At 33.4% G+C, this 27341-nt stretch overlaps 1 protein-coding gene across 1 annotated transcript; it reads left to right on the forward strand.

Moving 5' to 3' along the window:
- The first annotated feature begins 1468 nt into the window (after positions 1 to 1468).
- On the forward strand, positions 1469 to 23591 carry ALX1 (ALX homeobox 1). Its single transcript, XM_023204060.1, has 4 exons — positions 1469 to 1843; positions 4949 to 5253; positions 8223 to 8351; positions 22962 to 23591. The coding sequence occupies exons 1-4, from the start codon at positions 1618 to 1620 to the stop codon at positions 23280 to 23282; spliced, it is 981 nt and encodes a 326-aa protein (XP_023059828.1). The 5' UTR covers positions 1469 to 1617; the 3' UTR covers positions 23283 to 23591.
- The last annotated feature ends 3750 nt before the right edge of the window (positions 23592 to 27341 follow it).

The raw sequence follows: 27341 nt of genomic DNA on the forward strand, positions 1-27341 counted from the left end.
ACCAGAGAGGTGAGGGTCTGCCAAGATCCCCGAAGAAAGTAGAGACTCTCAAACCCATCGGCATGCCCACCGCAGCTGGGTTTGGCCTCACCATCCTCAGAGTCGGGACTGCTTGGCCTGCCCGAGGCCTCACCATAATTGACCGGCTTGTCTGGGGAAACGCGAAGGCCGCTGTGAGTGCCAGTGTTGACAAAGGCTGTGTCAGGACACATAAGCAGAGGCCTTCCTGGATCACATGTCTGGCTTATTTTCACTAAATTTGCTAGTTTAGGGTGCCTGAGGCAAATGCGTTTTTGTGCCCAGGGCACCGAACGCATTTCCCCCAGGCGCCGCGGGCGCCTGGGAAGCCAAGAGTCATGCCAAAAGTCACACAGAAGGGCTTTCAACCTAGCAGTGCTCTCCTGCCTGCCCTACCATCCCCTCTGGCGGAAATGGAGGCCTTGGACCTGTCCGCCCCCAGGGCACCGCACAGCGAGTGCCCCCAGCTCTGCGCGCTCACCACTCACTCCCAGAGCGCTTTTCGGAGTAACTCCACAGCGACTCTTTAAAAGTAAAAGTAATTTCTGTAAAAATATGCAGACATTCCTATTCTTCATAAACCCCTATTTGTAACAATCTTCCCTTTGACATTAGAGAAAAGCCCTTCAAAGGCACTTATCCTAATGGGTTTTCTTAAAATAATTTGGGTCTAATGATAAAATCGTGGACCAAAAGGAAGAGTGGGAAGAGGGTAGGGAATTGGTTGGCATTAGTATAATGGCTTCATTGCCTTTTGCTCGGTTTCTATCTCCCACCCATCGCCACCGCGTCCACACGCCGCCGCATCCCAGAGAAAAAGAAAAGGCCACGGCCTCGTAAAGCGCCCAGCTGGCCCGGAACGCGAGCTCCTCCCGCTTAGAAGCCGAAGCGACCCTTCCACTACTGCCGCTGCGATTAATAGCTGACAATGCGTCTGGTTTCTTGGGCTTCGGATTAATGTGAATCTTCCACGTAAACGATTTACGGAAGAAATGAAAGCCTTTTAGAGCAATACTTCCTTTCAAGTTCTTAAGACGCCTCTAAATCTTTCTGGTAGTGAGTGCCGGCATGGGGGTGGGGTGGGGACGGGTGGCTCAGGAAGGCGCAGGCAGTGGAGAGTGGAGGTTTAACTGCTTTGCGATCTCACCAAGATCTTCCGAAATGCCAGTCCACTGTCACAGCGGCAATGAATCTGGGTGTCGGGGGTTCGTCTCTCCTGGCATTTGTCTGAAATGGAGCTGTCTGTCTGTCTATCCTAGGCCTGGACGCGCTCAGCCCCGGTAAGTGGGGAAAATGGGGGTGGGGTGGGGGCGGAGGGGGGACCCGGGGTGGAGTTAGTCGCCCGCCTATTTTCATATTCATTAGAACTGGGAGGTTGCCCAAGGAGCCCAGCTGAGTTTCAAGATATAAAAGCAACTTCGGGTGCTCCTTTTCCAGCCGGGACGTATTAAAGGGACCGGAGCGGGGCAGTTCCCGGCGCCGCAGCGTTGGCTTTCCTTTCCCTCCTCTCTGGCCCTCCCTCCTCCCGCCCACTGGCTCCCTCCCCCAGCGCTCTCCAGTTTCTGTGCCCCAGGAGCTACGCGACCGCCTTCCAGGATTATGGAGTTTCTGAGCGAGAAGTTTGCCCTCAAGAGCCCTCCGAGTAAAAACAGTGACTTTTACATGGGCGCGGGAGGTCCTCTGGAGCACGTTATGGAGACGCTGGACAATGAGTCCTTTTACAGCAAAGCGTCTGCGAGCAAATGCGTACAGGCCTTCGGACCCCTGCCCCGCGCCGAGCATCACGTGCGCTTGGAGAGGACCTCGCCCTGTCAGGACAGCAGCGGTGAGTCGCCAGCGCCCCAACCAGAGCCGCCGCAGACCTTCCGCAATCCAAAATGCAGGATCGGTCAGATCTGGCAGGGAGGGAAGAAGCAGAAAAGTGGGAGCGAGGGTGCTGGAAGAGGCAGTGGAAGGTGCTCGCTTTATGAAGCGGTGTTACTGCTGCAGCAGCCTTTGGGGGCGGGGGCCGGAGGGAGGGAGAGATCCGGCACCGGATTGCCTCCCAGCGATTCTCCTTTCGCTGTAGAATCTGGTCGCCTACGGATCCTTGAGTCCTTCTGTAATACTGGCTCCTGGAGTAAACTTATAGGGCGCTAAATAGAGCGTAATTGAGTCAAGACAGAACGCTTCTATGCGAGCCCGCCTCTCTGTCCCGGCGGGAGGAACTGAAATCGATCACAGCTCGTTAGAGTACGTCACTGTCGTCACGAGTAGGAAAAGAAAAGAAAAGAAAAAGAAAAAGAAAAAAAAAAAAAAACCGAAAACAAAAACAGAAAACAAAAAACCCTTTGAGCTCCTTTAGGTAAAGATAAATCTTTTTAATTTTCCGAGACGTGGCGTTATTTTTTCTAGGTTTGAGGACCCCTAGATTTCTAGCGTGTGTGAATTTGTAATTTCTGCTGTTTTGCGTTTGCAATACAACACGCGTTAAATGTTTGTTAAACACCAAAGCACATTAAGTAGCTTCGGGCAAAGCATCCCTGGCCTAATAACTCATTCCCAGATTCTACGTTTTCTATTTTTATGACTTCACATTAAAAGTCACCGAAGTGGTCTTCGGAATGCTTCTGGGTGAAATCTTCAACTTTGAATGCCCAAGTATCTCCAAGTCAAAATGTTATCAAAACAAACCATCTATCTTATCTATCTTGTAACCTAATACGAACCTATTATTTCAGATCGCGACAGCTAAAGCACGTTTACAATTCCAAGAGAACTTCTCCTTATCATTGTGTATATTCCACAGTTAAGCTATAAGGGGAGGGTTGCTTTAAAATAACAAACGAATTAAGTGTGAAATATTTACAACAAGCCCCTTGCCCCCTATTTTATGGAGATTCAAAATCTGACAAAACACTGACCTGTAGAAGCTCATTTTCTAAATATTTTGAACACAGTTTTTTTTTCTTTTTAAAAAATCTCATATTTAATTTTATTTAATCTTATAAGTAACCTGTGACTAAGGGTAAATCAAAAATAAAGCCGCAAATGATAGAGAGAGAGAAAAAAAAAAACAGCTAAGTCGTTTCAGTCATTTGTTTAGAAAGATTCGAGCATATACTTACTATTCTTACCCTGAGTTGTTGGTTTTCTGGCTCCGTTTCAGACCTGGTATCTGTATTTGTGGAATTCTTAGATGCATGTGTAAAGTTATTTGAATTGACAGGTCTTTCTTTAATGATTCTGCAATGTCTTGTATTGACTCTGGATGGACTCGATCATAACATTTTATTTTAAATAGTCGGGAATCCAAAATAAGAGACATAGTTGATGCGTTATCAACTTTTAAATAAATATCACACTATTAAGGCGAATTTTAACAGAGAAATGTTAAGGAAGATGAACATAGGCAGTCATTCGCTTAATTTAGGAGAGATCCTGTCTTTCTCTTGAGATGCCCTTAGCCTCTCTGATGCTTCCCCTCCCCCATCCCTAATTGCTGCAGTTCCCCCTTTAATTTTGCCCAAGGAGACAAAACCGTGTTGTTAATCAGTCATGGCTCTTCTTTATATTTAGTTTAACATCACATCTTCCTTTGCATGAAAACCATTAATTTTAAAACTTTGTTATATATTGACAAATTATGGTTGTGTATTTTTATGGGGTACAAAGTAATGTAAAGTTTTTATGAATACAATGTGGAATGATTAAATCACGCTAATTAAATTGGCCATCACCTTAAATATTTGACATTTTTTGTGATGAGAACATTTTTGAGAGTTACTCCGTTAGTGACATTGAAATGCACAGTACTCAATTGTTAGCTATTTAAGTTATATGCGCATTAAAGTTGAATATATTTGTATAATGATGAAAAGAGTTGTAAAAATGCATTATGGGGGTAATTTTAAAAAAGAAACAAATGAAGAAAGTGTAATCATCTATTGGAAATTATTATTCTGGCTAGATTGAATTTACGTTTTAAAAAGTGCTTCCCATTTCACTCTGTGCGTCCACTGCATTTGTGGGTGTGTGGCATTATATGATACATTTTTGTTTTATATCATATTGCAAGCATGCAATCATATCTGAAGAAAATTACTGAAATTAAACATCCCTAACAGAATGCCAGATGTCATCCTCTGTAATGTTTTAATAGCTGTTTTAATTTCTATGTTTCAGCAGAGAAAAAAGTAAAGCTTTCAATCATAAAACGTATTTCACTAGCTAAGCAGAAATATGAAATATTTTAAAAAGAACTGCATGATAAGTTTAGGTAAAAAAAAAAATGCTGCTTAAATCTAATTTCCGATAGAAAGAACGTTCAAAATTTGGCATGAAATTTATTTTGTCAATTTAGTAGATTATTTTTGAAGAAAAAGTGTAAATGCAGACATGGATATAAAGCTGAAATATCCAAAATTTAGTGGAAATAATGTCACATCTGAAATCTATCGTCAGTACGTTTTACATGAAGGGGGATAATCACTTTCAGATATTAGTATAGAGGTATTATTTAAGGTTAAAATATATTTTCTGAGTCACATTAGTAGCTTGATTTTATCTGCTGTGATAAATATATGACATTAAATTTGCTTTAGTTTTCAAAAATCGTGGACGCTTAAGGTTTTTTTCATGAAACACCCAAATCATCTTTTAATTCCAGTACATGAACTTAAATAAAAAATATGTGCATAAACATATAAATCCTGTAAAACAGAACTGCAGATTTTGCCAGATCATATCAGTTGCATGCACACGTTTTAAAATGGTATTTAAATCCGTCCTACAATGAACTAAGTGTAGAATGTGGTAACTGAATTAATACTGGCACAATAAATTATTAATAGGCCAATTTCTTGATACTCTCAATTACTTCTACTTATTGATTTAATTGGGATGAGTTTCACAATCCTAAGAACTGTTGTTTTTCCTCCTCTGGGTACAGTGAACTATGGGATCACTAAAGTAGAAGGACAGCCCATTCACACTGAACTGAATAGACCTATGGACAACTGTAACAGTCTCCGAATGTCTCCCGTGAAAGGGATGCAAGAGAAGGGGGAGCTGGATGAACTTGGGGATAAATGTGACAGCAATGTATCCAGCAGTAAGAAGCGGAGACACCGAACCACCTTCACCAGTTTGCAGCTAGAGGAGCTGGAGAAAGTCTTTCAGAAAACTCATTACCCGGATGTGTATGTCAGAGAACAGCTTGCCCTGAGGACAGAGCTCACTGAGGCCAGGGTCCAGGTAGGAGCCAAACAGAGGCCCTGATGGATGGGATAGGAAAATGAATGGTGTTAGAATAATTGAATAAGTGCATTTTGCTACAAAGAAACAAACTGATTCCGTAGCTGAAGATGAGGAACAGAGTAAAATATATGAATATATGTCTACTAAAATTATGTTTTAATTGCAAAAATTTTGACAACTCATGCAATATATAAAACAAAAGAACACTTGAGTTATTAAGTAGACATAAAAATTAACAATCATTCAAATATAACAATATGATAATATAGCTCTGATTTTCAAAAGCAATTTTTAAAGGATGAAAAGCAGAATCAGGACTATTTAGTAATTGGTATATTTATTTTTTTTTTCAGTTTTATTAGCCACTGAAGTTATTTTTTAGATTATATATCAGGTATTTGTAAATTATTTGTATAATAGGCCATACATCTAGAAATTTACTAGAGTTGGAGGCATAATAAAAGAAAAAAAAAGAAGCAATCCCACAAATTCGCAATTGTTATGCATATAGTAGAATGTTTTCACTATGGATAATTAAAAACAAGATCAAATCGTGCTCATTTACAATTTTATAGTTCTAGTAGTTGTCAATATGTAATATTCCATTTTAATTTTTAAACCCTAGATAAATTATATGAATTTTGTATAGGCAATAAAAATAATGGCTTTAAAGTAAATTTTTGCATATACTCAATTATGTTTATAATATATATTCTAGTTATTAAATTGCATGATCCAATATGCTTAATTTTTTTAAATAATTTGAGAAAGAAAGATCATACCAGGTAGAATTTTACCTCTTAGGAGTATTTTATTTTCACAAAATTGGATATTCTTAAACTATACTTTACTAGTTTCCAAGTAGTAAGAGTTTAAAATGCAACAATAATTCATGATAATGGCCTTTGTCTTTGTGTGTGTTCTGACTCCTCTACAAGTATTGATTTTTGCAATTCCCATAAACTACTTAAATGGGGGAATGAATACAATAGTGAATTTTTTTGTTCTAAATCGAGTAACCGTATTTTTTCCTAAGAGTAAGCCATTGTAAGGCTCTTACATCATTAGAGACAACATCTGGTGGTACACGGATAACAAGCAGCAGATTTTTACTTGATTTTGTGGAAGTAAATGGTTACTTTATCTTGGTTCAGGAAGTAAATATGTAGAAAGTTCATGCTAACAAAGAATTTTAGAATTGTCAAGTATTAACACCCGCTCTGTATGTTTGAGATCTTTGTCTTTGTCTATATTTAGTTATACTTGTAACCATAAACAAATATGTTTGCACACAGAGTGACCAACTGTACATAATGCATCTTTTCCCTTTAACATTCACCAAGTCTTGATTAATTTTTGTCTAAGAACATGCACAGAGAGCCAGCCTGAACTTAATTTACTCAAGTCATTCTCTTTGCTGCTTTGCACATAAGAGTGGTAACTATTACCCATTTTAAGGAAATTGTCAAGTTCTTTTTGTCAATGTAAAAAAAAAAAAACCCAAAAACATATTACTAAATTCCCTTAGTGTGTTCCTGGGGTTTGTCTGTGGAGACAGCAAGAAAATTTGATTTGTTTTGTTTTGTTGTTGATGTCTTGAGCCTTGGCACAATGGATAATATGCATTTATCAGCAGCGTACTAAAACTATGATGAACATGTAGCTCTCTGGCTCATTTCAATTGCTGAAAATTCTTCAAAGTGCCATCTTAAATTTGTAATATGTACTTACAAATTAAACTGAGTATGATATGTTGCCATAATTGTGAAGGTAAAGATAAATAAGATTAGAAATGAGTATGAAAAATAGTGAAAATTTGAAGTAAACTTCAACAAAAGACTTTTACAACTTGCGTTTTTTATATTTGATTTCTAGTTTTTTTCCTAAATATTTTATATTCTGAACATAATTGTGTGAAGAAAGCTAAAGAGATTCCCAAAGGCTACTCCTATAATGTTCACTTAAAAACATTAAAGTATATATATTGAATATAATCTTCTGCATCTCCCTTTAATATTAAAGTGAAGATCTTGGAGCATTACAAGTATGAATTAAAGAATATCCAACCTGCTGAGGAAGATGGTTTTTATGAAAAATACTTCTAATAGGTAATTAGAGAAATTGTGGAAGATAGCTTAGTGACCTTAGTTGCCACACTAACTGATAGACTTCCTTGACACTTGGTTCTATCTGCGCTATTTCTTATATTATTTCCATTACCTGTGCTTTAAATTAAAGAAATTATGTGAAGATATCTGAGCATTTTCATAAGGGAAAATATGTTGCATAATGTATATAATAGGCACATTCATGTATTTTAAAACCGTAGTTCAACTTTAGATGATTCGTTTTTACCATGCTTATTAAAATATGTAATCTCATTTTTTCCTATTTCTAGATAATCATGATGTTCCTGCTGCTGCCATATATTTAGATGCAATCTTTATGTTTAAATTTTTAAAAGATTATGTAGGTATGAACACAACCGAGAAGAGCTTTCACTTTTGTGACATATTTTAAAGATAATTTTTAATAGACTCAGATATTAATTTGCTTATAGAATGGCTGGATTTATGTTATGGCGGATATATCTTCCAGACTTGCAGCATTCTCTTAAAGGAGACTTATCCATGACAATGTGGAGATATATGGGGCATTCAGGATCATATAATCTGATTCCTTTTTGTTTTCCCTAAATGAGAAAACAGAGGCTCAGACATATCAGATGTATTTCCCGAAAGTCTCCTGCCTCTTTCTGTTAAATTATTTTGCCTCATGGGCAAATCACTTACCACATCAAGATACAAGAAAAAGTAAAATCTGTGGATCCTTTTCTAACACATATACATTTCTTTTTAAGTAATTTTTTTAACCTGGTTTATCTTTCTGGTTTGATGTCTTTTAACATCACATTTGCTTTATCAAATATTCCTTAGCTAAAATTCTACTTTTTATTAAATAATTAGGTTTGGTTTCAAAATCGAAGGGCCAAATGGAGAAAAAGGGAACGTTATGGCCAAATACAACAAGCGAAAAGCCATTTTGCTGCCACCTATGATATATCAGTTTTGCCAAGGACTGACAGCTACCCACAGGTATGCTAAACTACACAGAATACTGTTCAAGAAAAGTAGATTTGGTTTGTGTATTCTTAAAATGGTTATCATAGGCTTTATTATATGTGATATAATAGTCAAGAATGAAAATTTAAGCTTCAGAAAACATTCTTCATGTCTGCTAAGTTTTAATTTTTCTAAATTATTTTCTTGTTTTTCTTAGAGTCATTCATTTAAAAATATTTCAGGGTATTTTTTTCTTTTGGATTTTGTTGTATATTGCAACAAATGAAATAGCATCATTTAATGATACAGGTCTTTTAATTATTCTACATTCTAATTACTCAGACTCTCTCCTTTTGTTAACTTTTAAAAATACTGTAACTAGAGTATTGCCTGGCATGCAATCTCTGTGGATATTGTTTTATGAACTATACTAACACCTGATGTCAAATGTGGCCTATGAAGCCCTTAACTCCACTTAAAAATATATCTCTTTTTCTATTGTTTTTTTTTTTTTTTTTTTTTCAGAGTTCAAATTGCTTATTCTCTCAAGGTCCACATTTGGTCCTGTATGACTTAAACAGAGATAGAATTAGTACCAGACATAATTTTAAAAATTAATCACAGATAAGTAACAGCTTCCCTTTATAATGGGTGCTCTTTTACTTGATTACAAAAAGTGTTAGAAATTCTTTTCCTTCCCATTTTTCTTTTTCAATATAGAGACTCCATATATTTCTTTTTCATATTTTGTAATGAATGTAAATGTTTTGTCTTTCCAATATATTTTTTGTCACTTTTTCCTAATACTTAATAATGATATTCAGAACTGTATTTGATACATGATAAAAAACACCTGTGTTATAAGGAACAAGCTATGCATTATTTCGTTATTTATTATTTAATGATATGCATTGTAAGAGACCCCTATGAAAACACCTATGAAACAGATATGCTGGAGAAATACCTTGAAAATTTAGTAACTAGATGATCTGAACCCCAAACCTGAGTATTCATTTTCTTCAACACTATGAGTACAAATTCAGTTCTTTAACGTTGTTCTTTCCTTGTGTTCCTATGCCTTTTATGATTCTTAAAAAACAATTTTATAAACCTCACTCCTCCAGATAAATCCCCCAAATTTGTTAATATAATATTATATGTTAAATGAAAGAAGCCTTGGAGGTCACCTTGTTCAACTCCTTCATTTAAAAAAGTTATGAAAACGGGCTCAATTGAGTTAAGGAATTGGTTCGTGATCACACAAGTGGTTTCCTGCAGGAGAGACTATAAAGGTCGCTACATCTAAGCCTTTACCCGATAGTTTGCTAGAAGACTATTGTTATGGATACCTTTTCAGTAAATGCCCCCTATCTCCTTGTCATAGGAGGAATCTTGCTTCTCTTTTAAAATTTATCTTAAAGAAGTTACCTTATGTTTTCTCCTATTTTAAAGCATGAGGATACCTCTGGTGGTTATTTATCATCATAGGGCTAGTGAAATTTTGTTTGCCAAATATTTTTGAGTGCCTTAGTTAAGTCAGTTTGAGTTAGTTTGAGTGCCTTTTGTTTCTAAACAAAATTCTGTAAAAATGTTTCCCCTCTAGGCTGCAAACTCCATGAGGACAGGGACTGCAGTGTCTTCATGGTTATTAACACTACTGTAGCCCTTACTGTATATCTGGACACTGTTCTAAGCAGATTACATATATTATCTCATTTAATCCTCACACCAACCTTATGTGCTAGGTGTTACTAATTATCTCCATTGCTCAAATGAGAAAGAGGTGAGGTGAAGTTCAGATTTGACCAGAGACAATTTGGTTCCCACTTGCCAGATTTTAACCTGACAATAGATTGTCTCTCCCTGTGAATATATTTAAATGATACCAAAGGAGCATAAGGCTTGAGCTGCATTATTCTAAGTCTGTGCTTTAATGTGGGGGAGCCACAACCTGTGAAATAACAATAAAAATATAGGTGAAATGGAGAATGGTTTATATCATTTTGAACTACTTGACTGTGGTGACTTCAGACGTAATAAAGTAACAAATTACGAGCTCCTCACGTGGATTTTAAACAGTCTTACTAAGTATATTCCACAACACTTGACTATGACTACTTTTTTGTGCATCTTATTCTTTCAGTCTTCATTTCCTTTCAAACCCCATTTCTGTCTGTTTTCCACTTTTCTGTCCCTATATGTTGGTTGTTTTATATTTGATTCTTCTTGCTTCTTTGGTATAGGACAAAGCAATCAGAATAGGGCCTACCACTAATTAAGCCCTATATACAGGGTAAAGCATTCAGAATAGTGCCTAGCAACTATTCTGAATTTAAAACTTTATACAGTTTTAAGACCTGAATAAAGGCTCAATATGACTCAATGTACTGTGACTAACCATCTCTTTTCCCTAAGGTTATCTTGCCATTGTGTTAATGTACCTCAAAGCTTTATGTATTATTAATTAGAAGAATGAGGTAGCCTAGACACCAATGGAGGAAGGGACATGGTACACCAAATTATATATTTGATCATCTTTTTCACTCCAATGAAAAATTCACTTTAAAAATTTCCCCCTACAGATCATGGGAATGTTGCACTAATTACTCCTCATCATTTGTATACATTGGCTATACCACCTGATAATTTAAGAATGGAGAACATACGTTGGAATTATTTTAACAGTGCCAATCGTGAATAATCATAAAAATTAATACCATGAAATCCATAGTACTTTCCTGTATTGGTAAATCATTTAATGTTTGTTTACCAAAATTTCTGAAATTATGTGGCTGCAGCTCCCCACTGTAGCTACTGGATAAAGCCAGGGGAAATTTTTATTTTAACTTAAATATATATAGAATACTTTTTTAGTTTGTTTGAAAAAATACTTGTGCCAAGATCATGTCTCTCACGAGTTAGCCTAAAGGAAACTTTTGTTTGTTTGTTTTGTTTTGTGTGTGTGTGTGTGTGTGTGTGTGTGTGTGTCTGTGTGTGTGTGTGTTTTTATCATGGGTCTTGAAAATAGGAAAATAGGAGCTTGTAATGGGAGAAATAGAAACAGAAGTAGAATCCAATAACTCAGTCCAATAAGACACTGGATTTGGTGACTGTTAATTACAGAAAAAAAGTATTAATTTCAGAAAAGTTGGAAACTAGAAAATGTTAGAGGAAGGACAGAAATAAAGAATTAGCAATTTGGCAGGGAAGAAAAAGTCATACATAGAAATACATGAAAAACAGAGATAGTTTAGAAAATGAGCTCCTCAAGCCTGCTCAAGATGTACAATCATAATATGTTTATTTCTATATAGTAATTAATACTTTCTAATATGTTCTAATAAATACTTTGCTTCAACTGGCCTTCTTTTTACTATAGTAACAACAGCTGTAACGGTAAAAATAATTACTAATAATTGGGGGCATATTTAAAGCCAGACACTGTGCTTCTTTCTTGTATCTACTAACTTGTTTAATTTGAGCTCAGGTTTTCTGAGCTCAGAAGCCCAGAGACCTTTATGTGACATTATCTCTTTAATTCATTATTGAACAGTGAAATAATTTAACTTGGATCCTAAAATATCACATCATTTTTGCAAAGTAAAAACACTTCTGTTTTTAAATTTATAAACATTTAGAAAGCCTAAACACTTCACTGACTGTTATAAGATTTTTTTCTTAAACTTGCTTATCTTTGATAGCAAACAAATAAGAAAGTGAGAGATGTGATGTTCATATTAACATATTTTAAGGTAGTACATTGTGATGTACTGACAATAGTATCTTTTTGTTTAAGTTCTTTATTTGGGCTGAAGAGATCAGTTGGCATTTGGCAATGCTATGATTTAGCTAAATTAATGTATTCATTTTTCCTCAAGAGGTGACATTTTTGAAAGCATTGTCATTGCTTGGGATGAATCTGTTTCTTCTATCTTGAATTTCCCTCCCTCACCTAAGCCATATTTACTCCATGAAGCCTCTGGAATGTGCCATCTATCTGCACATCACTTTCTCACTGACATTTTGGTGGGTTGTATTAAAGATCTGACTTCCCATTTACAATGTAAAATATTTAAAATATGGCCCAGTTACTAGTCACCTTTGTATCACCAAGGATGCTCTGCTATGGATTGAGCAAATTATATAGACATTGGATAGATGTGAGTAATAGTACAGATTCACTTCAGTATATTAATATATTAAGTAGTGTATCATAAAACAAAAATAATCAGTTTTCAATAAAACAGATAGTTTCTGAATTTGTGTTATTAACCAGTTTTGTGGTATAAGCAATTAACTTTTCCTCAATTTCTTCTTCTGTTAGAAAGAATAGGCTAGAAAGATTTGCAGACACTTTTCAGTTGACTTTTATTCCAAAGTTATTTGCATTTCAAAGCAAATATATGTCATGCACTATTGCAGGGATCAGGGATATGTAAATGATCTAGACAGAATTCTCTGCTTTGTAGAAAGACTAAAAACTGGGTAATATTTGTACTAAATTTGCAAACACTTCTTGGTGCAAACTAGGCCCAAGAAACCATAAATCTAAATAATTTTGCCCTTAAATTTAAAAAGCAAGCAAAGATCTATTGATATTACATTTTAACTTGTTTCTAGTATAGCAAAACCAAAGCATTTAAAAAAATTATTTTAGTGAATAAAATATTTTTTCTTAATGTATAAGTGTTTTCTTGAGAATTATAATAACCCTTCATTTCTTACAAGAAACTTTACAATTTCATGTTCTTAGGTTTGGATTACATGAGCATTGACATTATTATCTAGATAGATAACTTTGAGTTACAACTTCGACTTGATCTTCAGATTGTTTATTTGTAAAATGGAAGTATTGTTGGTGCTAGTGTTGGTGGTATTGATGGTGTAGATGATTAAGATGATGATGGTTTTTCTGTTATTGTGAAGACTAAATGGATTTCCGAGTAGGAAAGCCCTCTGTTTGTAGACTACAGAGGTGTATCCTGGGATTTGAAGAGGGCCATTAATGACTATGAACTTCCCAGTCAGAGAGATGTGAGTTCAAGTTTTGGCTTTTCAGTTTAATAGCTTTTAGACATTTGACAAATGAATTAACCATGAGGAACATTTCTCTTCATTTATAAAATGGGGGTAAAAGCTCATATAATGTTTGTGAATATTAAACAAACTTGTTTATGCAAATTACTTAGGGCATTGCCTAGTACAAAACAGAACTTAATAAGTCGTAAGATTTCTATCATTTCCATTAGTTATTATTAATTTTGTTCTAAAGTCCCTGCCTCTCCAGGTAGCTAAATTGCTTGTTATCTTATGTTGTAGCATTTAAGTTAATCCAATCTGTGAGTAAATTTACTATTTAGGGATCTAGGGAAATATTGAATTTGGTTAAATATACTTTCCTTTTTAAATTGAAAACCAAATATGGTAACTTTAGAAAAGTTTATTTTCAATTCACCAGAATTATTTTCTTATAAAGTAAATATTTTCATCACAAATTTCAGAAAAAGAACCGAAGTGCTTTTCCCACCAAAATTTTGAATGAGGTTTCACTGAGTATTGTATAGTGAAAACTATGACTAAATCTATGCTTACCAAATGTACCAAGGAATCCACACAGTGTCTTGTATTCTGTTGTATTACTGAGGACTTCAGAAATATATACCACTTATATTTTGAACATGCCAAGTAGTAGATTCAAGTTATAGGTAATTGGTAGTAACTTTTATAATTTAATACACAGATTAAAGCTGTAAAACATTTTAGTTTAACACATTCTATTTCAAATATTGTAATGATACAATTAAAAAATGAAATTCCAAGGTTTTCATATAATAGTAGATCCCATATAATAGAGTGTAGACATATTGTTTATCTACCTTGGTTTTAACAGCAGTTTCTATATTAATCTTAATGGCTGTCTTAACTTAAGCTAAATAAGGAACATAGGACTTGTCTCCGTCAACCACTGTGGTTTATAATTAAAAGGCATTTGTAACATTTTTTACCTTTGGAGAAAGTATCATAATTTTATCCCTATAATTTCTACTTTTTTCCAAATATTTGAAGTAAACAAACCAAAATCTTTAAAAAATATTACTAATATAGTGGCAATTAACACATTGTATAATGAATGCTTTTACATCCATGAAACAACCAATGAAAGTCATACAATGATACAGTGAAAATTCTTGTATGACTTATGACCAAAAATATTACCATCATTTTCAAAAAATCATGTTGATATTGCACAAATTTGTCACTGTTAATAAACACAAATATTTAAAGTGATAGAAGAAATATAATGTTAATCTACCTTACCAAAATATAGTTTTTGCAGTGAGTAAATATACTGATTTAAATTTATATAGAGTTTAAATAAATATGAATAAAATCTTTATATATGTATGTGTGTGTGTGCATATATATATATGTTATGTGCAGCATGAGACAAATTTTGTCAGTATCCTTAGGTGAAGATACAGTTAGTTACAGTGAATTCTTTATTTTGTTGAAATATTTTAATTTTAATTAAATGGAATTCATTTAATGAAAAGAAGTTTTAATAAAAATGAAATGTTTCATTTTTATTAAAACTTTAATTTTTTTTGTTGCATGTACAAAAACTTTAAAGAGGCAAAGAATATCATCCAAAAGAAACAAAGTGCATTCATGTCAATTATGAAAGTAATTAGGTCTGTTCTTTTGAAAAGGTAATATTCTAATGTGACTGTACACAATAAGTTAACAAAATTTTTTTAAATAAATATTTTTTATTTTACAAGGAAAGTAAATAAGTAGGTTGAGTAGATAACCAAATAAATAAGAAGAAAATAAAAATAGATGTTGCAGAGTGCCAGTGTTAGCTTATACATATGAAAACCTCACAAGAAGATGGAGAAATGATAGGCAGAAAATTAAGCCATCAAAGCCCAGGAAGTCTATGAGCACAGACCTGTGGTTTAAAATCTGCTGTTTACACTATTGTTAGTGTGAACCTTATGATATACTTTAATCCAGAATTATATGCATGCCATGTTTATGAAGCCTCATGTGTCTATGGATTTTCTTTTTTGTTCTACATCATGGACATCAAATAGGTAAACTTTGGTACAAACTCACAGTTGATTTTAAAAAATACAAAAATAAAATGTCAACTTTGTAGTTAATACAAAGAGATGATGAGTAAAATCAATAGCTTCACTCAATATTTTAAGAAGAAATTCAAAGTCCATATATGACTCCAAGCAAGATCTCTAAAATTAAAAATTTTCTGTGCAAGTTAAAATATTTGCATATTTAATTCATATTTTAAGTTATTTATGCATAAAAGCTTAATTTACAAGCTTACATTTTTATCTTTATTTCTTATATTGTGAATTTTGTTTCAATAGGAAAATTTCATCACTAAAATGAATCAGACACTGATGAATCAGCAATAGCGATCATACGTGTATTAAAATACATGAAAAATAATGTAACACATGTTTGGAAAATCCTCCATGTGATCATTATTGCTTGATAGTAATAAAATAGCAAAGGCTAGGTGTTACCAATTTATTTCTTCCTTAAATGAGTTGATTTGAAAACTTTCATTTTAAAGCAATCGTGAGAGTTTCTATAAATCTTCTTTTTAAAAGTCACTAAATGTAGAATTTAAGAATACAGCCAACACCAAAGAAAAAATTTCTTAATGTTCTTATATCTTGGATTTGGAGCATTTTTCAATTATTATTTGAATAATGAAAAATGTAAACACATTTATGTGATGTTATTCTGAAAATTTACAGACATTAACATTTCTTATTAAGCTTTGTGCTTTTAATTTTGCACTAAAAGTAGACATACACATTTATTTTTCTGCTAAGCCATTTTCTTCTTAAATTATCAGTCTCATATGGGTGTGATATTTAATGGTGATTTTTTTTTTTAAATGGAAAAGACACCTTTTTTGTTTCAAATCTCTGTACACATATCTAAGATGGAATTTTACTAAAAAGTAAAAGTGACAGTATTTAGTATATGATCTATTTCTGATGAATAAATTATTTCTAATCACTTTAGTTTAATAATATATATTGAAAAAGTACTTTAAGAATGTTTGAAATGTCAATTGATTCATCAAAATCTAAATATTCTATATATCAACTTAAAACATTTTTTGGTGAAAATTAGATCTAATGGGTAGATACTGATGAAAATGTACCCTCACTTTTACCTTAGGGAGTACCTAAAAAATACTCAGATTAATCTTTTCATTGCTTAAATAATTCAAGTTGGGATCTTTTCTTTCAGGTAGACAAAGTCTCAGTGTGTGTTAGTCACTGGTGGCAAATTCAATATTTGAAGATTCACTTATACTCTTTCTCCCTGCCAGCAACTTACTGATGTAGTAAATAGAAAAGTTAATGGGATCCTAAAGTTAGTCAACAGCTAAAAATATCTGCATGTTGCTAAGCATACGATTCTTATTAATATTTTGTCATGTAAATATTACAGGAATGGGAATACTAGTGAATTTCATAATAGTCTCTTTAAAAATAGAGCTGTTTTTGCAGAAATCAGTGTTTTCATTTTTTAAGAGAACATGTACAAATCTAGTAAATTCAATTACATAGTGATACTGTCATAATACATTTATATAGTATTAAATGATATACAGAAAAGTTAGTAAAAGTAAACAGTATGTCAAAGAGGAAACGCAAATCAATTTTTAGATTTTAATGTAAAGAGGTATTGCTATAACATCATCACAAGTAACCCGGTGAATCTCTGATCTCTGTCTTTTAAAGTACCCTTTAATTCCCACAGGAAACTGTGAGCATGTGATGCGAAACTTATGTGAGTGTGCACGTGGAGTGTGTGTGCATATGTATGTGTATGTATGTGTGTTTATGCAAGTAAATATGATCGATGTTGGTGGCAGGAGATAGGAGTAGTCTATATACAGATGAGAAGTAGAGTTAAACTTAGTTTGGTAGAAAAAATTTGTTAATTAGTAGTTTTGGATATGCTTTAAAATTAAGAGAAGGTTGTTACTCACATATTTTCATGTTTAGTATTTCTATGAAATTTGATAGTGTTTCCTCTAAATAGCACTAACATTAGGATATTGACTATAAAATGCTATCATGAAACTAATTTTTTTGTTACACCGTACTATTTTACAATTAAGTCAAAAACTAACAAACTCACTATTCTTTTAAAAGGCCTTTTTAGAAAAATATATTAAAAATTACTCACTATATAAAATCAATAAATATATTAGAAATATTAACGAGGGTTAGAACCACAAAATCTACTTTGTAGTTGTGATTACAAAGAATATATTCATATCAAGGTTCTAAGGTAAATGAAATAAATAGTTTTCTATCCATAACTTACTGAAGTGCTTGAATTTATTACAAATATGTATCCACAGTAAAAAGCTCTTAGTATTTATGTTTATATTAATGTATATTTATAGATTTTCCCTTCTCCTTCCTCTCTACTGCTTTTAATTCCTTGGAAAAAATGAATATTAAATGCATTAAGTTTCAGTTTGGAATAAATATGACAAAAATAAAACTTTTCTCTAAAAATTCCAAAATCATGGGATAATTAAGTGTTAACGTTTATTTGGTTAGAAAAAAAGGAAGGGGCAAATGTTCAAAGTGAAGTGCAGTAAATCCGCTGAACTTCCATTCATGCTAATGGGGGGCAGTTGGCCAAGTTCCCTGGACAGAGTTCCCTGGATAGTGCCTTGAACACACCCCTAAAAGTCTTTTTTAAAAAGTTTCGGAGCACATTAAAACATGAAATGTTTTTAGATTCTCCACTCCTTTTAAACACAGCGAAGAAAAAAAAAATGTAAAGGCAGTCAATCTTTTTTCTTCTTCTTCTTCTTTTTTAAAAAACACACATGCAAGAAGGATATGGGAATTATTTGTTTCTGGTTGTAAACCCCTTGAATATTGAACAGAGGCCTACAAAAACACTGCAAAATTATATGTTGCCAGGTATTGTCATTGTAGTATCTATGAAATAGTTCAAAATCAGAATAGTTATCCTATTTAGGAAGAAAGTTACTATTTTTTAATTGCAAAATCGAACCACAAATATGATTTTTCCTTTAATGAATCAGAGTGCAATTTTGATGGACTTCCCAGTTGACAAAAAAGTAATATGCACTTTTAGATAATGTGCACATGGATTTATAGATTCCAGGGCATAGTTAAAAAATTACTGCCTATGTGAGAATATATTGGAGGGATGGAGGAACAGTGTGAGTCCAGCTTGACATCAGTATAGTCAGCCATTAGCTCAAATAACGTTATTGTTGAATCAAATCTAGATGGCCTAGATCAAAGATGTGTTCTGCCAGGTTTTTCCTACAGCAATGAGATTATATGCAGTGTATGATATTCTGGTGTAGATGCTATGTGTTGATAAGGGTAAAGGGTATTGATAACCTGGAACATATCCAGAATCACATGATCTGAATGATACAGTGTCTAGAAACTAAGGCATATGAGGAGTGGTTAAAAGCACTGGAGATGTTTACCTGGAGTAAAAAGACTTGGGGGTTGTATCATCATGCCTGATGACATTTTAAGACTTTTACATGTAAGAAAGAGGATATTATTCTGCATCATTATAGGGCACATAAATGGAAGCCATAGGTAGAGGTAGAGGAATATAACAGCTTACTTTTACAGAACTCTCCAAAGAAATGGAATGTTTTTTTTTAAAACAGGTGAACTTCTTATCGCAAGAGGTAAACAACATTGGTGTACAAAGAGTTTTTCATTTGGAAAGAAGTTGGACTCCAGTAGTCTTTCCTAATTTCAGTTGATTTTCAGAATTCCATGTGTGTATTTTATTACTATTATTTTAATACAGATCCCCTGAGCCATACTAAATGAATCAGAGTCTCAAAGGATATGTATCTGTGGTGGAGAATCAGTGTTTGATAATAAGAATAAAGAACTTCCCAGGTAAAGGCTAAAAGTTAGCAAGGTCTAGGAATGTAATTTTCATGATTACTGCTAAAATTATTGAGTATGGTGATTTGGGAGTTCATATAATGAAACAAAAATTTTGATATATTAACATAAATCATCCATAAAATTTTGATTATACCTGCAAGATGGATCAGTCCATATTTTTCAAGCACTTAATAAATTTGTGTTAAGGATTTACCGTGTACCGTTGTTAGACCTGAGGATGACAAAACAGTTGTGAGAAATAATTGCGGGTTTTTCTTTCAGAGAGTAGACTATGAACCTCCACAAAGTAGGGATAATGAGTTAATAAATAATTTCAAATCATAAAACTAGTCATTATTACAGCATTTCTAAGGCTTCCTAGGTTGAGATTCGACCTCCACCATTGGAACTATGAAATCTTGGGTGATCTTCTTCAGTTCTGTTCTATAGTATTACCATCCTCAAAATGGGGATAGCAAAATAACACACTGTCTAGTGTATTGAAACAATTAAAAGTGTTCATAATGTATTTAAAATAATGCCTGACACATGGTAATTAAATGATAACCATTAGCTATAATGAACATGGTCTTGAGCATCATCATCAAATGTTTCAACACCCAGAGGGCAGGCTTCAGAGAAGTAAAATCACAATATACTGAGGATGCTATCTTTTATGATTTGCATCCAAACAAACTCACAATGTGAAAACCAACAATGTTTCTGAAGTCAAATAAAGATGTGTTGGAAATTTTAAAAAGGAAAGATCAGCGGTGGGGCTGGGGAGGAGGAAGAAATAGACATTTTGAAAACAAGATAGATCAGTAAAAATGTGTGAGGGTATCTCTACCTATGGGAATAAATGACAGTCTTCAAAATATTTAGGATATCTTCACAAGCCCAATTAAAATATTGCTATCATATTTACTTTACCAGTCTGTTCTGTCCAGAAAAGCATGTCTATGTGTTAGAAATTATTTCATCAAAAGTAATGCATATAACATGCTTGATCATGTCCAGATAAGAAGTTTTGATCAAAATAAAATTTGCTTATTTTTGTATGTACTCTACAGAATGTTTTTCAATTTATAGGTACATTTATGTTAATTATGTTAGGGAGGCAATATTTTCTTAATTTATATTTATAGGTTACTTTCCTTGCCTTTACCTTTCTGATTTTAGTTTTTTCATCTAGTTCGTGAATATATTTCTGTGCATTTGGAATATGAATGAATTATTTTAATAAAAAAATCAAGCAGCACTGTATAAATCAAGCAATTCTTTAACAAACAAAATATAAATAATCTCTCTTTCATTATCTTGTGTTCCTTTTTTTTTTTTTTTAAGTATGCAAGCAAAGTTCACTTTCATTTCTGAAAGCTCTTTTGTCAGACATGTGACTGTGGTTTTTGCCGAGTAGCACAATGTGTGATTGAATGTCAGAGGAAAAATCACTCAGATGAAGTTAGAAGAGGTAGTTTGACAGAGTAATGACATTAACAGCCCTCTTGTTGATTTGAGATACATAACTCAGCAATCACTGGTACCAATCATTATGTTTTGCCTAAAATGGAACACATATAGTAGAATGAGCCAGAATTAGAACATAGCTTGAGACAATTTAAGGATTAACAAAACATGCAAATCATATGTGTGTGTGTGTGTGTGTGTGTGTGTATTTAGATATAGATATGTAGATCTCTTTCTTTGTCTCTTTCTACATATATATATATTTAACAAGTTTAAAGCAGCTTATACATATATTTATATAAAGAGTTATTTTCTAAGACAACACAGATATATAAGCACCTTGCCAATCACTGAAACCCCACCTAAAGGTTGAAATTACTTATTAAGGTTTTTCTCTTATATTTTGAACCTGGTTAATCAGTCCTTTCTTGAGTGACAGAGTACCTTTTTTACCAGTGTGATCTAGAAGATTTATTAATGTATTTTTTGCTATTATTTGAAAATTAGTTGCCATAGAAAGTACAACTCAAGTATGGGTATTGTAAGACCACACCAGACGTTATATGTAGGAGCCTGGAATCTCTATGTAAAAACAAATATAGGAAAACATATGTGTCCTACTCATTGATAATTCAACTCTTGCAATCGTTATTTTAAAAGATAAGAAAGCCTGATGTGATTAGCATGTGTATTGCTGCTATGTTCTAGTTCAAATATATTATAATAATGTTGCTAAAAGCATTCAGTTTTATTTCATCTTCAAAGGGCTGCATCATAGTATTGCTATCCCACGCAACATTTTCTTTTTTACCTTCCCCAGCTCCTGCCATTTGTCATGATTTTCTCTGAGCTTCCCAGTAACGTACGCGGTTCCTGTTTTTGTGTTTTTGTTTGTTTAAATAGCTTGTATATTAAGATTGAGATATGTCCCACTTAAAATTCATGCTATATAAGGTGTACATCACATTTCTTTTACATGCTAGTAACTTTAGATAAATTTGTACTTGTTAATATTGCATTGAATTGTTTCCTGTAGAGATTTAATTGTATGAAATGTGAATATCTTGGGTGTCAATGATAATGCAGTTTTTACTATATAGTAGTACTACATAAAATAAGAGCAACTGCATTATACTCATCTGATATTTTTTCTAAATAATTACATAGCTTTCTCATTTATGATTCCATTATTTGGTAATGGCCCATGTTTTAGAATTCTAACTTGGTTTTACAGGTCACATGTCTGTTTTGAATTCATTATATCATATATAAATCATACAAGAAATTTAAAAAATATGTGTATTCACATATTTTGTAATTTCCCAGATTCTCAGAGCTGTTTCTTCAAGACTATAGGATACCAAAAGCAGTGGGCGGGCAAACATGTTCCAGAATGAGTTTGATCAAAAATATCTTTACAGAGCAGTCTATTGTCAGCAACGGTTTCCAACAAAAACTGCCACACCAGGAGTCCAAGTTAGAATTTTTTAAAAAAATGCATTCATGTCATTTTGTTTAGAAAGACAAAAACTATCTTTAAACTTAAAACCAGATTCTAAGCATATGAATTGGTCATGAGTTTTGACTCAATCTTCCAGATTCATTTTTAAAATCATGACTATGAAAATAATACTTTTTTTTTTTTTTTTTTTGAGATGGAGTCTCGCTCTGTTGCCCAGGCTGGAGTGCAGTGGCCCGATCTATCTCAGCTCACTGCAAGCTCCGCCTCCCGGGTTCACACCATTCTCCCGCCTCAGCCTCCTGAGTAGCTGGGACTACAGGCGCCCGCCACCTCGCCCGGCTAGTTTTTTGTATTTTTTATTAGAGACGGGGTTTCACCGTGTTAGCCAGGATGGTCTCGTTCTCTTAACCTTGTGATCCTCCCGTCTCGGCCTCCCAAAGTGCTGGGATTACAGGCTTGAGCCACCGTGCTCGGCCCCGAAAGTAATACTTTTTTAATAAGAGATAGACATGTTTGAGAGTGTGTTATGTGGCCAAGAATGTGGGATTTGTTGCTCTATTTCAGTATAACAAACTAGAAGGAACTCTCAAATAATTATTTTTTAGTCATTGTTGTATGTAATTACAGACCACCCAATAGGAGCAAACAATGAATAGTTAACCAAATTTAGTAAATACAACTTAACAAAAGTAAGAGAACAAAAGTGAGAACATGTAAATGTAATATTTGTTGTTTTATATATTCCAGATTCAGAACAATTTGTGGGCAGGAAATGCAAGTGGTGGTTCTGTGGTTACTTCATGCATGTTACCACGTGACACTTCCTCCTGTATGACACCTTATTCTCACTCGCCTCGGACAGATTCCAGTTACACGGGGTTTTCAAACCACCAGAACCAGTTCAGTCACGTGCCCCTCAACAATTTTTTCACTGACTCTCTTCTTACTGGAGCAACCAATGGACATGCATTTGAAACAAAGCCAGAGTTTGAAAGGAGGTCTTCCAGTATCGCAGTTCTTCGAATGAAAGCCAAGGAGCACACCGCCAATATTTCATGGGCCATGTAACACACAGTACTCTTTTATTTTTCTTTTAATAGCAAAGTTAAACATTCTTATTTCTTATATTTAAAGGATACCACAATAAGCTGCTGTGTGTGGAATTGCTAAAGGTCAAGATATTCAGTGAGACCAGCTTAAATGAATAGTTGTTATTTAACATTAAAATCTAAGAATGAACCTCTGAAAAGACTAAATAGGTTTACCATGTGCCAGTCTCCACAAACTCTGTTTTAGTCGTAAGATTTTCTTTTTCTATTGTACAGATCAATGAAATATGATCATGCAACCTATTAAAGAATAAATGTGTTAAACAAATTCTTCTGTTATAGATTGATTTATGTTACTTCTGTATAACAAGAAATCTCTTGTAAAATAATACCTGATAAAGAAGGAAATGCACTGGGGAAAATGTCAAGATGACAAAGCTGTCAGGTAAATATTGAACCAGGGTGTTTTGGGGAGTTAACAGCTCTCTCTCTCTCTCTCTCTCTCTTTCTTCAAAAAGCAGTGTACATAAACCCTGTTGCTAAGAATTTATTTTCAAGCCTCATTTTTATTTTTGTTTTTACCTTTTGATGTTTTAGTGAATGTCCACTCTGTTACACAAGAGATCTTTTAAAATAACCGACATTTGCATGAGATATTTGGGTATAGTTTCCTGAAGCCACATGGCTAAAGGTGAGAACTGAAGTATTCTGGTGTGATTGAAAATATAGTCATGGGAGCGGACTTTATAAATGTCATTTTTCCAGTGAAGAAGCCAGCATAGACTCATTTAATCATCACAAACAAGAAAAAATTTACAAACCTTGCTGTTGCTTTTAAACTAAGATTGTGTTGATTGACTGTGCACATAAACCGCTAATTAATACTACACTGAAAGTAACATTTTCTGTTAGAGAATCAGTGAGTTGGAATTTATATATATTTTTGTGGGTATGTGCATGCTTACATGCTTGTGTGTTTGTTTCCTGACATATTATGCCTTAAGCATTTTTTGCTACTGTGGTTTTTGCATAGAGAATTAAAATGTCAGAAAGCTTTCTAAAATTTCTGGTGGAAAAGAAGAGAAGAAAAATACATTGCATCTGGAAAATTGCTAACCCCTTTGATTTACTTCTCCTCCCTTTACCCTGTCACATTCCAAGCTTTTTCAGATGAGTGAAATGTCAACCTCCATGAAAGATTCTTAAGTTCATAAAGGCAAAGTAAATTAATTGAAATGAAGATGACTTCCATGGCTCGGATTAGAGCTGAGTTCTTTGTACTCTATTAGAATCTTCTTGTGGTCCCTGCAGACTTTAGGAATATGCGAATATGCTTGGGATCTGTAATGGCTAAAGGACAAGAATAAATGAACTTTAAAATTAAATTTTGGAAAAAGTACTTAAATCCAGTAAGTGTCTCTTCTCAGTGGGAAAATATTTATAACAATTAAACATCTTTTGTAATAAAATTTTAAATCAAGCCAATGATACAAATGAGTGATGTCCAAAACATTCCCTGACTTCATAAAACTTTATTACTTTTGTGTTCTCTCTCTTTATTTTTGTTCCTAGAAGAAACTTGTTCAACTTCTGTTGTGAGAATTATGCTTTCATGCAAGAGATTTTGTTAAAAGACTATTTAGGCAGCTGTTAAATATCCTTCATGGTTTTAGAAGAGAATGACTTATTTTCATATATATTCATATATGTGATTAATAGGAATTTGTGAATTAAAACTTAAAACTAAAATGTAAGATTTTCTTTTCAAAAATTTCACAAATTAATAGTGTTCATTTTCATTTTCTTCTGCTCTAATTTAAATTTTAGTATCCCTTGGCTAGTACCATATATTTTTCAAATGAGAGACAGAAGTCATATAGTCAAGTTTGAATTTCATTTTCTTCCTTAGTTTTTCTACTCCTTTACTCTTTATACTTAATAATTAGGTAATAATTAGTTGGAGCTTCTATAACTATTTTTTTTCAGTTGAAACACCTTTTTAATTAAGGTTTTACACATACAATTCTCTGTATAAATATAATTCACACATTTTAAAAACATAGTAGATGAAGGACTATTTGTAATAATAAAATAAATAGTGGAATCATAGTTCTTGTCCTTTATGAGTTCACAATCTTCCTGGACAAACACATGCCTGAAGTTCTTACCCTCAGCCATGCCTCAGATTGTATTATGGCAATAAGAATCTCATGAATTTTCCTGTGTTAACATTCCAACTTCCTTTTTTATACAGTGAATTTTTATTATGTTTTCAAGTTGCCAAAAATAAAATAAAATGAACTTTTGATATAATAGGATAAAATAAAGCTAAAACAAAGTACATAAAATGAACTTCCTGAATTTCTCTTTCTCTTTCTAAATTTAAGTTTCAGATACTAGAATTCATATTGATGTTATACACTTTTCTTAAGAGAAAAAACTAAGGAACATTTTATTTACTTTTATTTGGGCTCATTATTGATAGTATTATTGGGAGTTTTGGTACATTAAGTAATTTGAACCACATGGACATATGTTCCCATGGCTATCTCATCCCCTATTTGCCCCTTCCATACATTTTCCTTGCACACATGGTTTAAAAGATGTTTCTTGTACTCTTTTCCTTGAGCAATGTGGTTAACCCTTGAACCTCAGGATAACAGATAAATTTATGGGAGAATTAGGTAAGATTTCAGTTTCTTAAGGATAAAATGAAATTTAAGAAATGGTTTATAAATTTTTGAAGGTGTCTTATTTATTTTTATGAATATTAAATAGTAAGTATTTTCTTATTATATAAGATCTTATGAAAGTAGAAAAATAAAGTCACTGCAGTCTTTGCTCTGAGTCCTGAGAACATATCTTAAAGGAATAACAGTTATGTAACCTATATAACCTTGAGGAAACTCATGAAATTGTGTGTATAAATTATGGGAATGTATTAACTTCATCGTTTCATCTGACTGTTTATTTTGCCTTCAAGGGAGGGATAACAGGCAGACCATTGGACTTAACACAGTTCTTCCCAAGATGATATGCAGTTGTTTTCTTTTTGTATCTTTACTTTCTTCTCTCAAATACCTTTGGACTTAATGCGATTCTTCTCAAGACAATATGCCATTGTTTTCTCTTTGTATCTTTATTTTCTCATCTCAGACACCGGGTGCTTGTTGTGACTGCCATGATATAATTCACACATCACCTCCATCTGTATTTTGTGTGTGTGTGTGTGTGTGTGGAGTTTCGCTCTTGTTGCCCAGGCTGGAGTGCAAGGGCGCGATCTCAGCTCACTGCAGCCTCTGTCTCCCAGGTTCAAGCTATTCTCCTGTCTCAGCCTCTCGAGTAGCTGGCATTACAGGGGCCTGCCACCACTCCTGGCTAATTTTTTGTATTTTTTGTAGAGACAGGGTTTCACTATATTGGCCAGGCTGGTCTCGAACTTCTGACCTCAGCCTCCCAAAGTGCTGGGATTACAGGTGTGAGCCACCATGCCCGGCCTCCATCTGTTTTATGTAATGCTCTTCTATATATAATACTATAGTTTTAGTTAACCAGCAACTAAAAAAATTCCTTGGATGAAATAAGAAGTGAAAAGATCAATTACAGTGTTTATGTAAGCTTTGAAAATTTTAATTTTCTAAATTTATCAGTGCCTCTTATTTCTGTCTTTCAACAATTAATTCAGATAGTATTCTATACAATAAGTAATTATGTTAGCTATATTTTGTATTAAAATATTTGTCACTTATACTACCAAGTATTTTAGGAGAAAGATTAAAGGATCTTATTTTTAAAATTCCAGTTGGTGGTGACCTCTCTTTTCTCTAATTAGAATATAAAAATATATCTTTATTATTTAATGCATAATTGTTCTCTTTAACCTATTTCTACTTTAAGAAATTAGGCATTTAAAATTCCAACAGGTATTATTTCCTTATAGGAATTCATATATTGCATTGACTAAGAAGTATGACTTTTTGCAAGACAATCTATTTATTAAAGTTATATATTAAATAATATTTTAGTTCTTAGCCTCTAAATCCTATTATATATATTTTATATATGCCAGGTAGTTTTA

Source organism: Piliocolobus tephrosceles, chromosome 10 (genome assembly GCF_002776525.5).
Source record: "Piliocolobus tephrosceles isolate RC106 chromosome 10, ASM277652v3, whole genome shotgun sequence".
NCBI lineage: Eukaryota > Metazoa > Chordata > Mammalia > Primates > Cercopithecidae > Piliocolobus > Piliocolobus tephrosceles.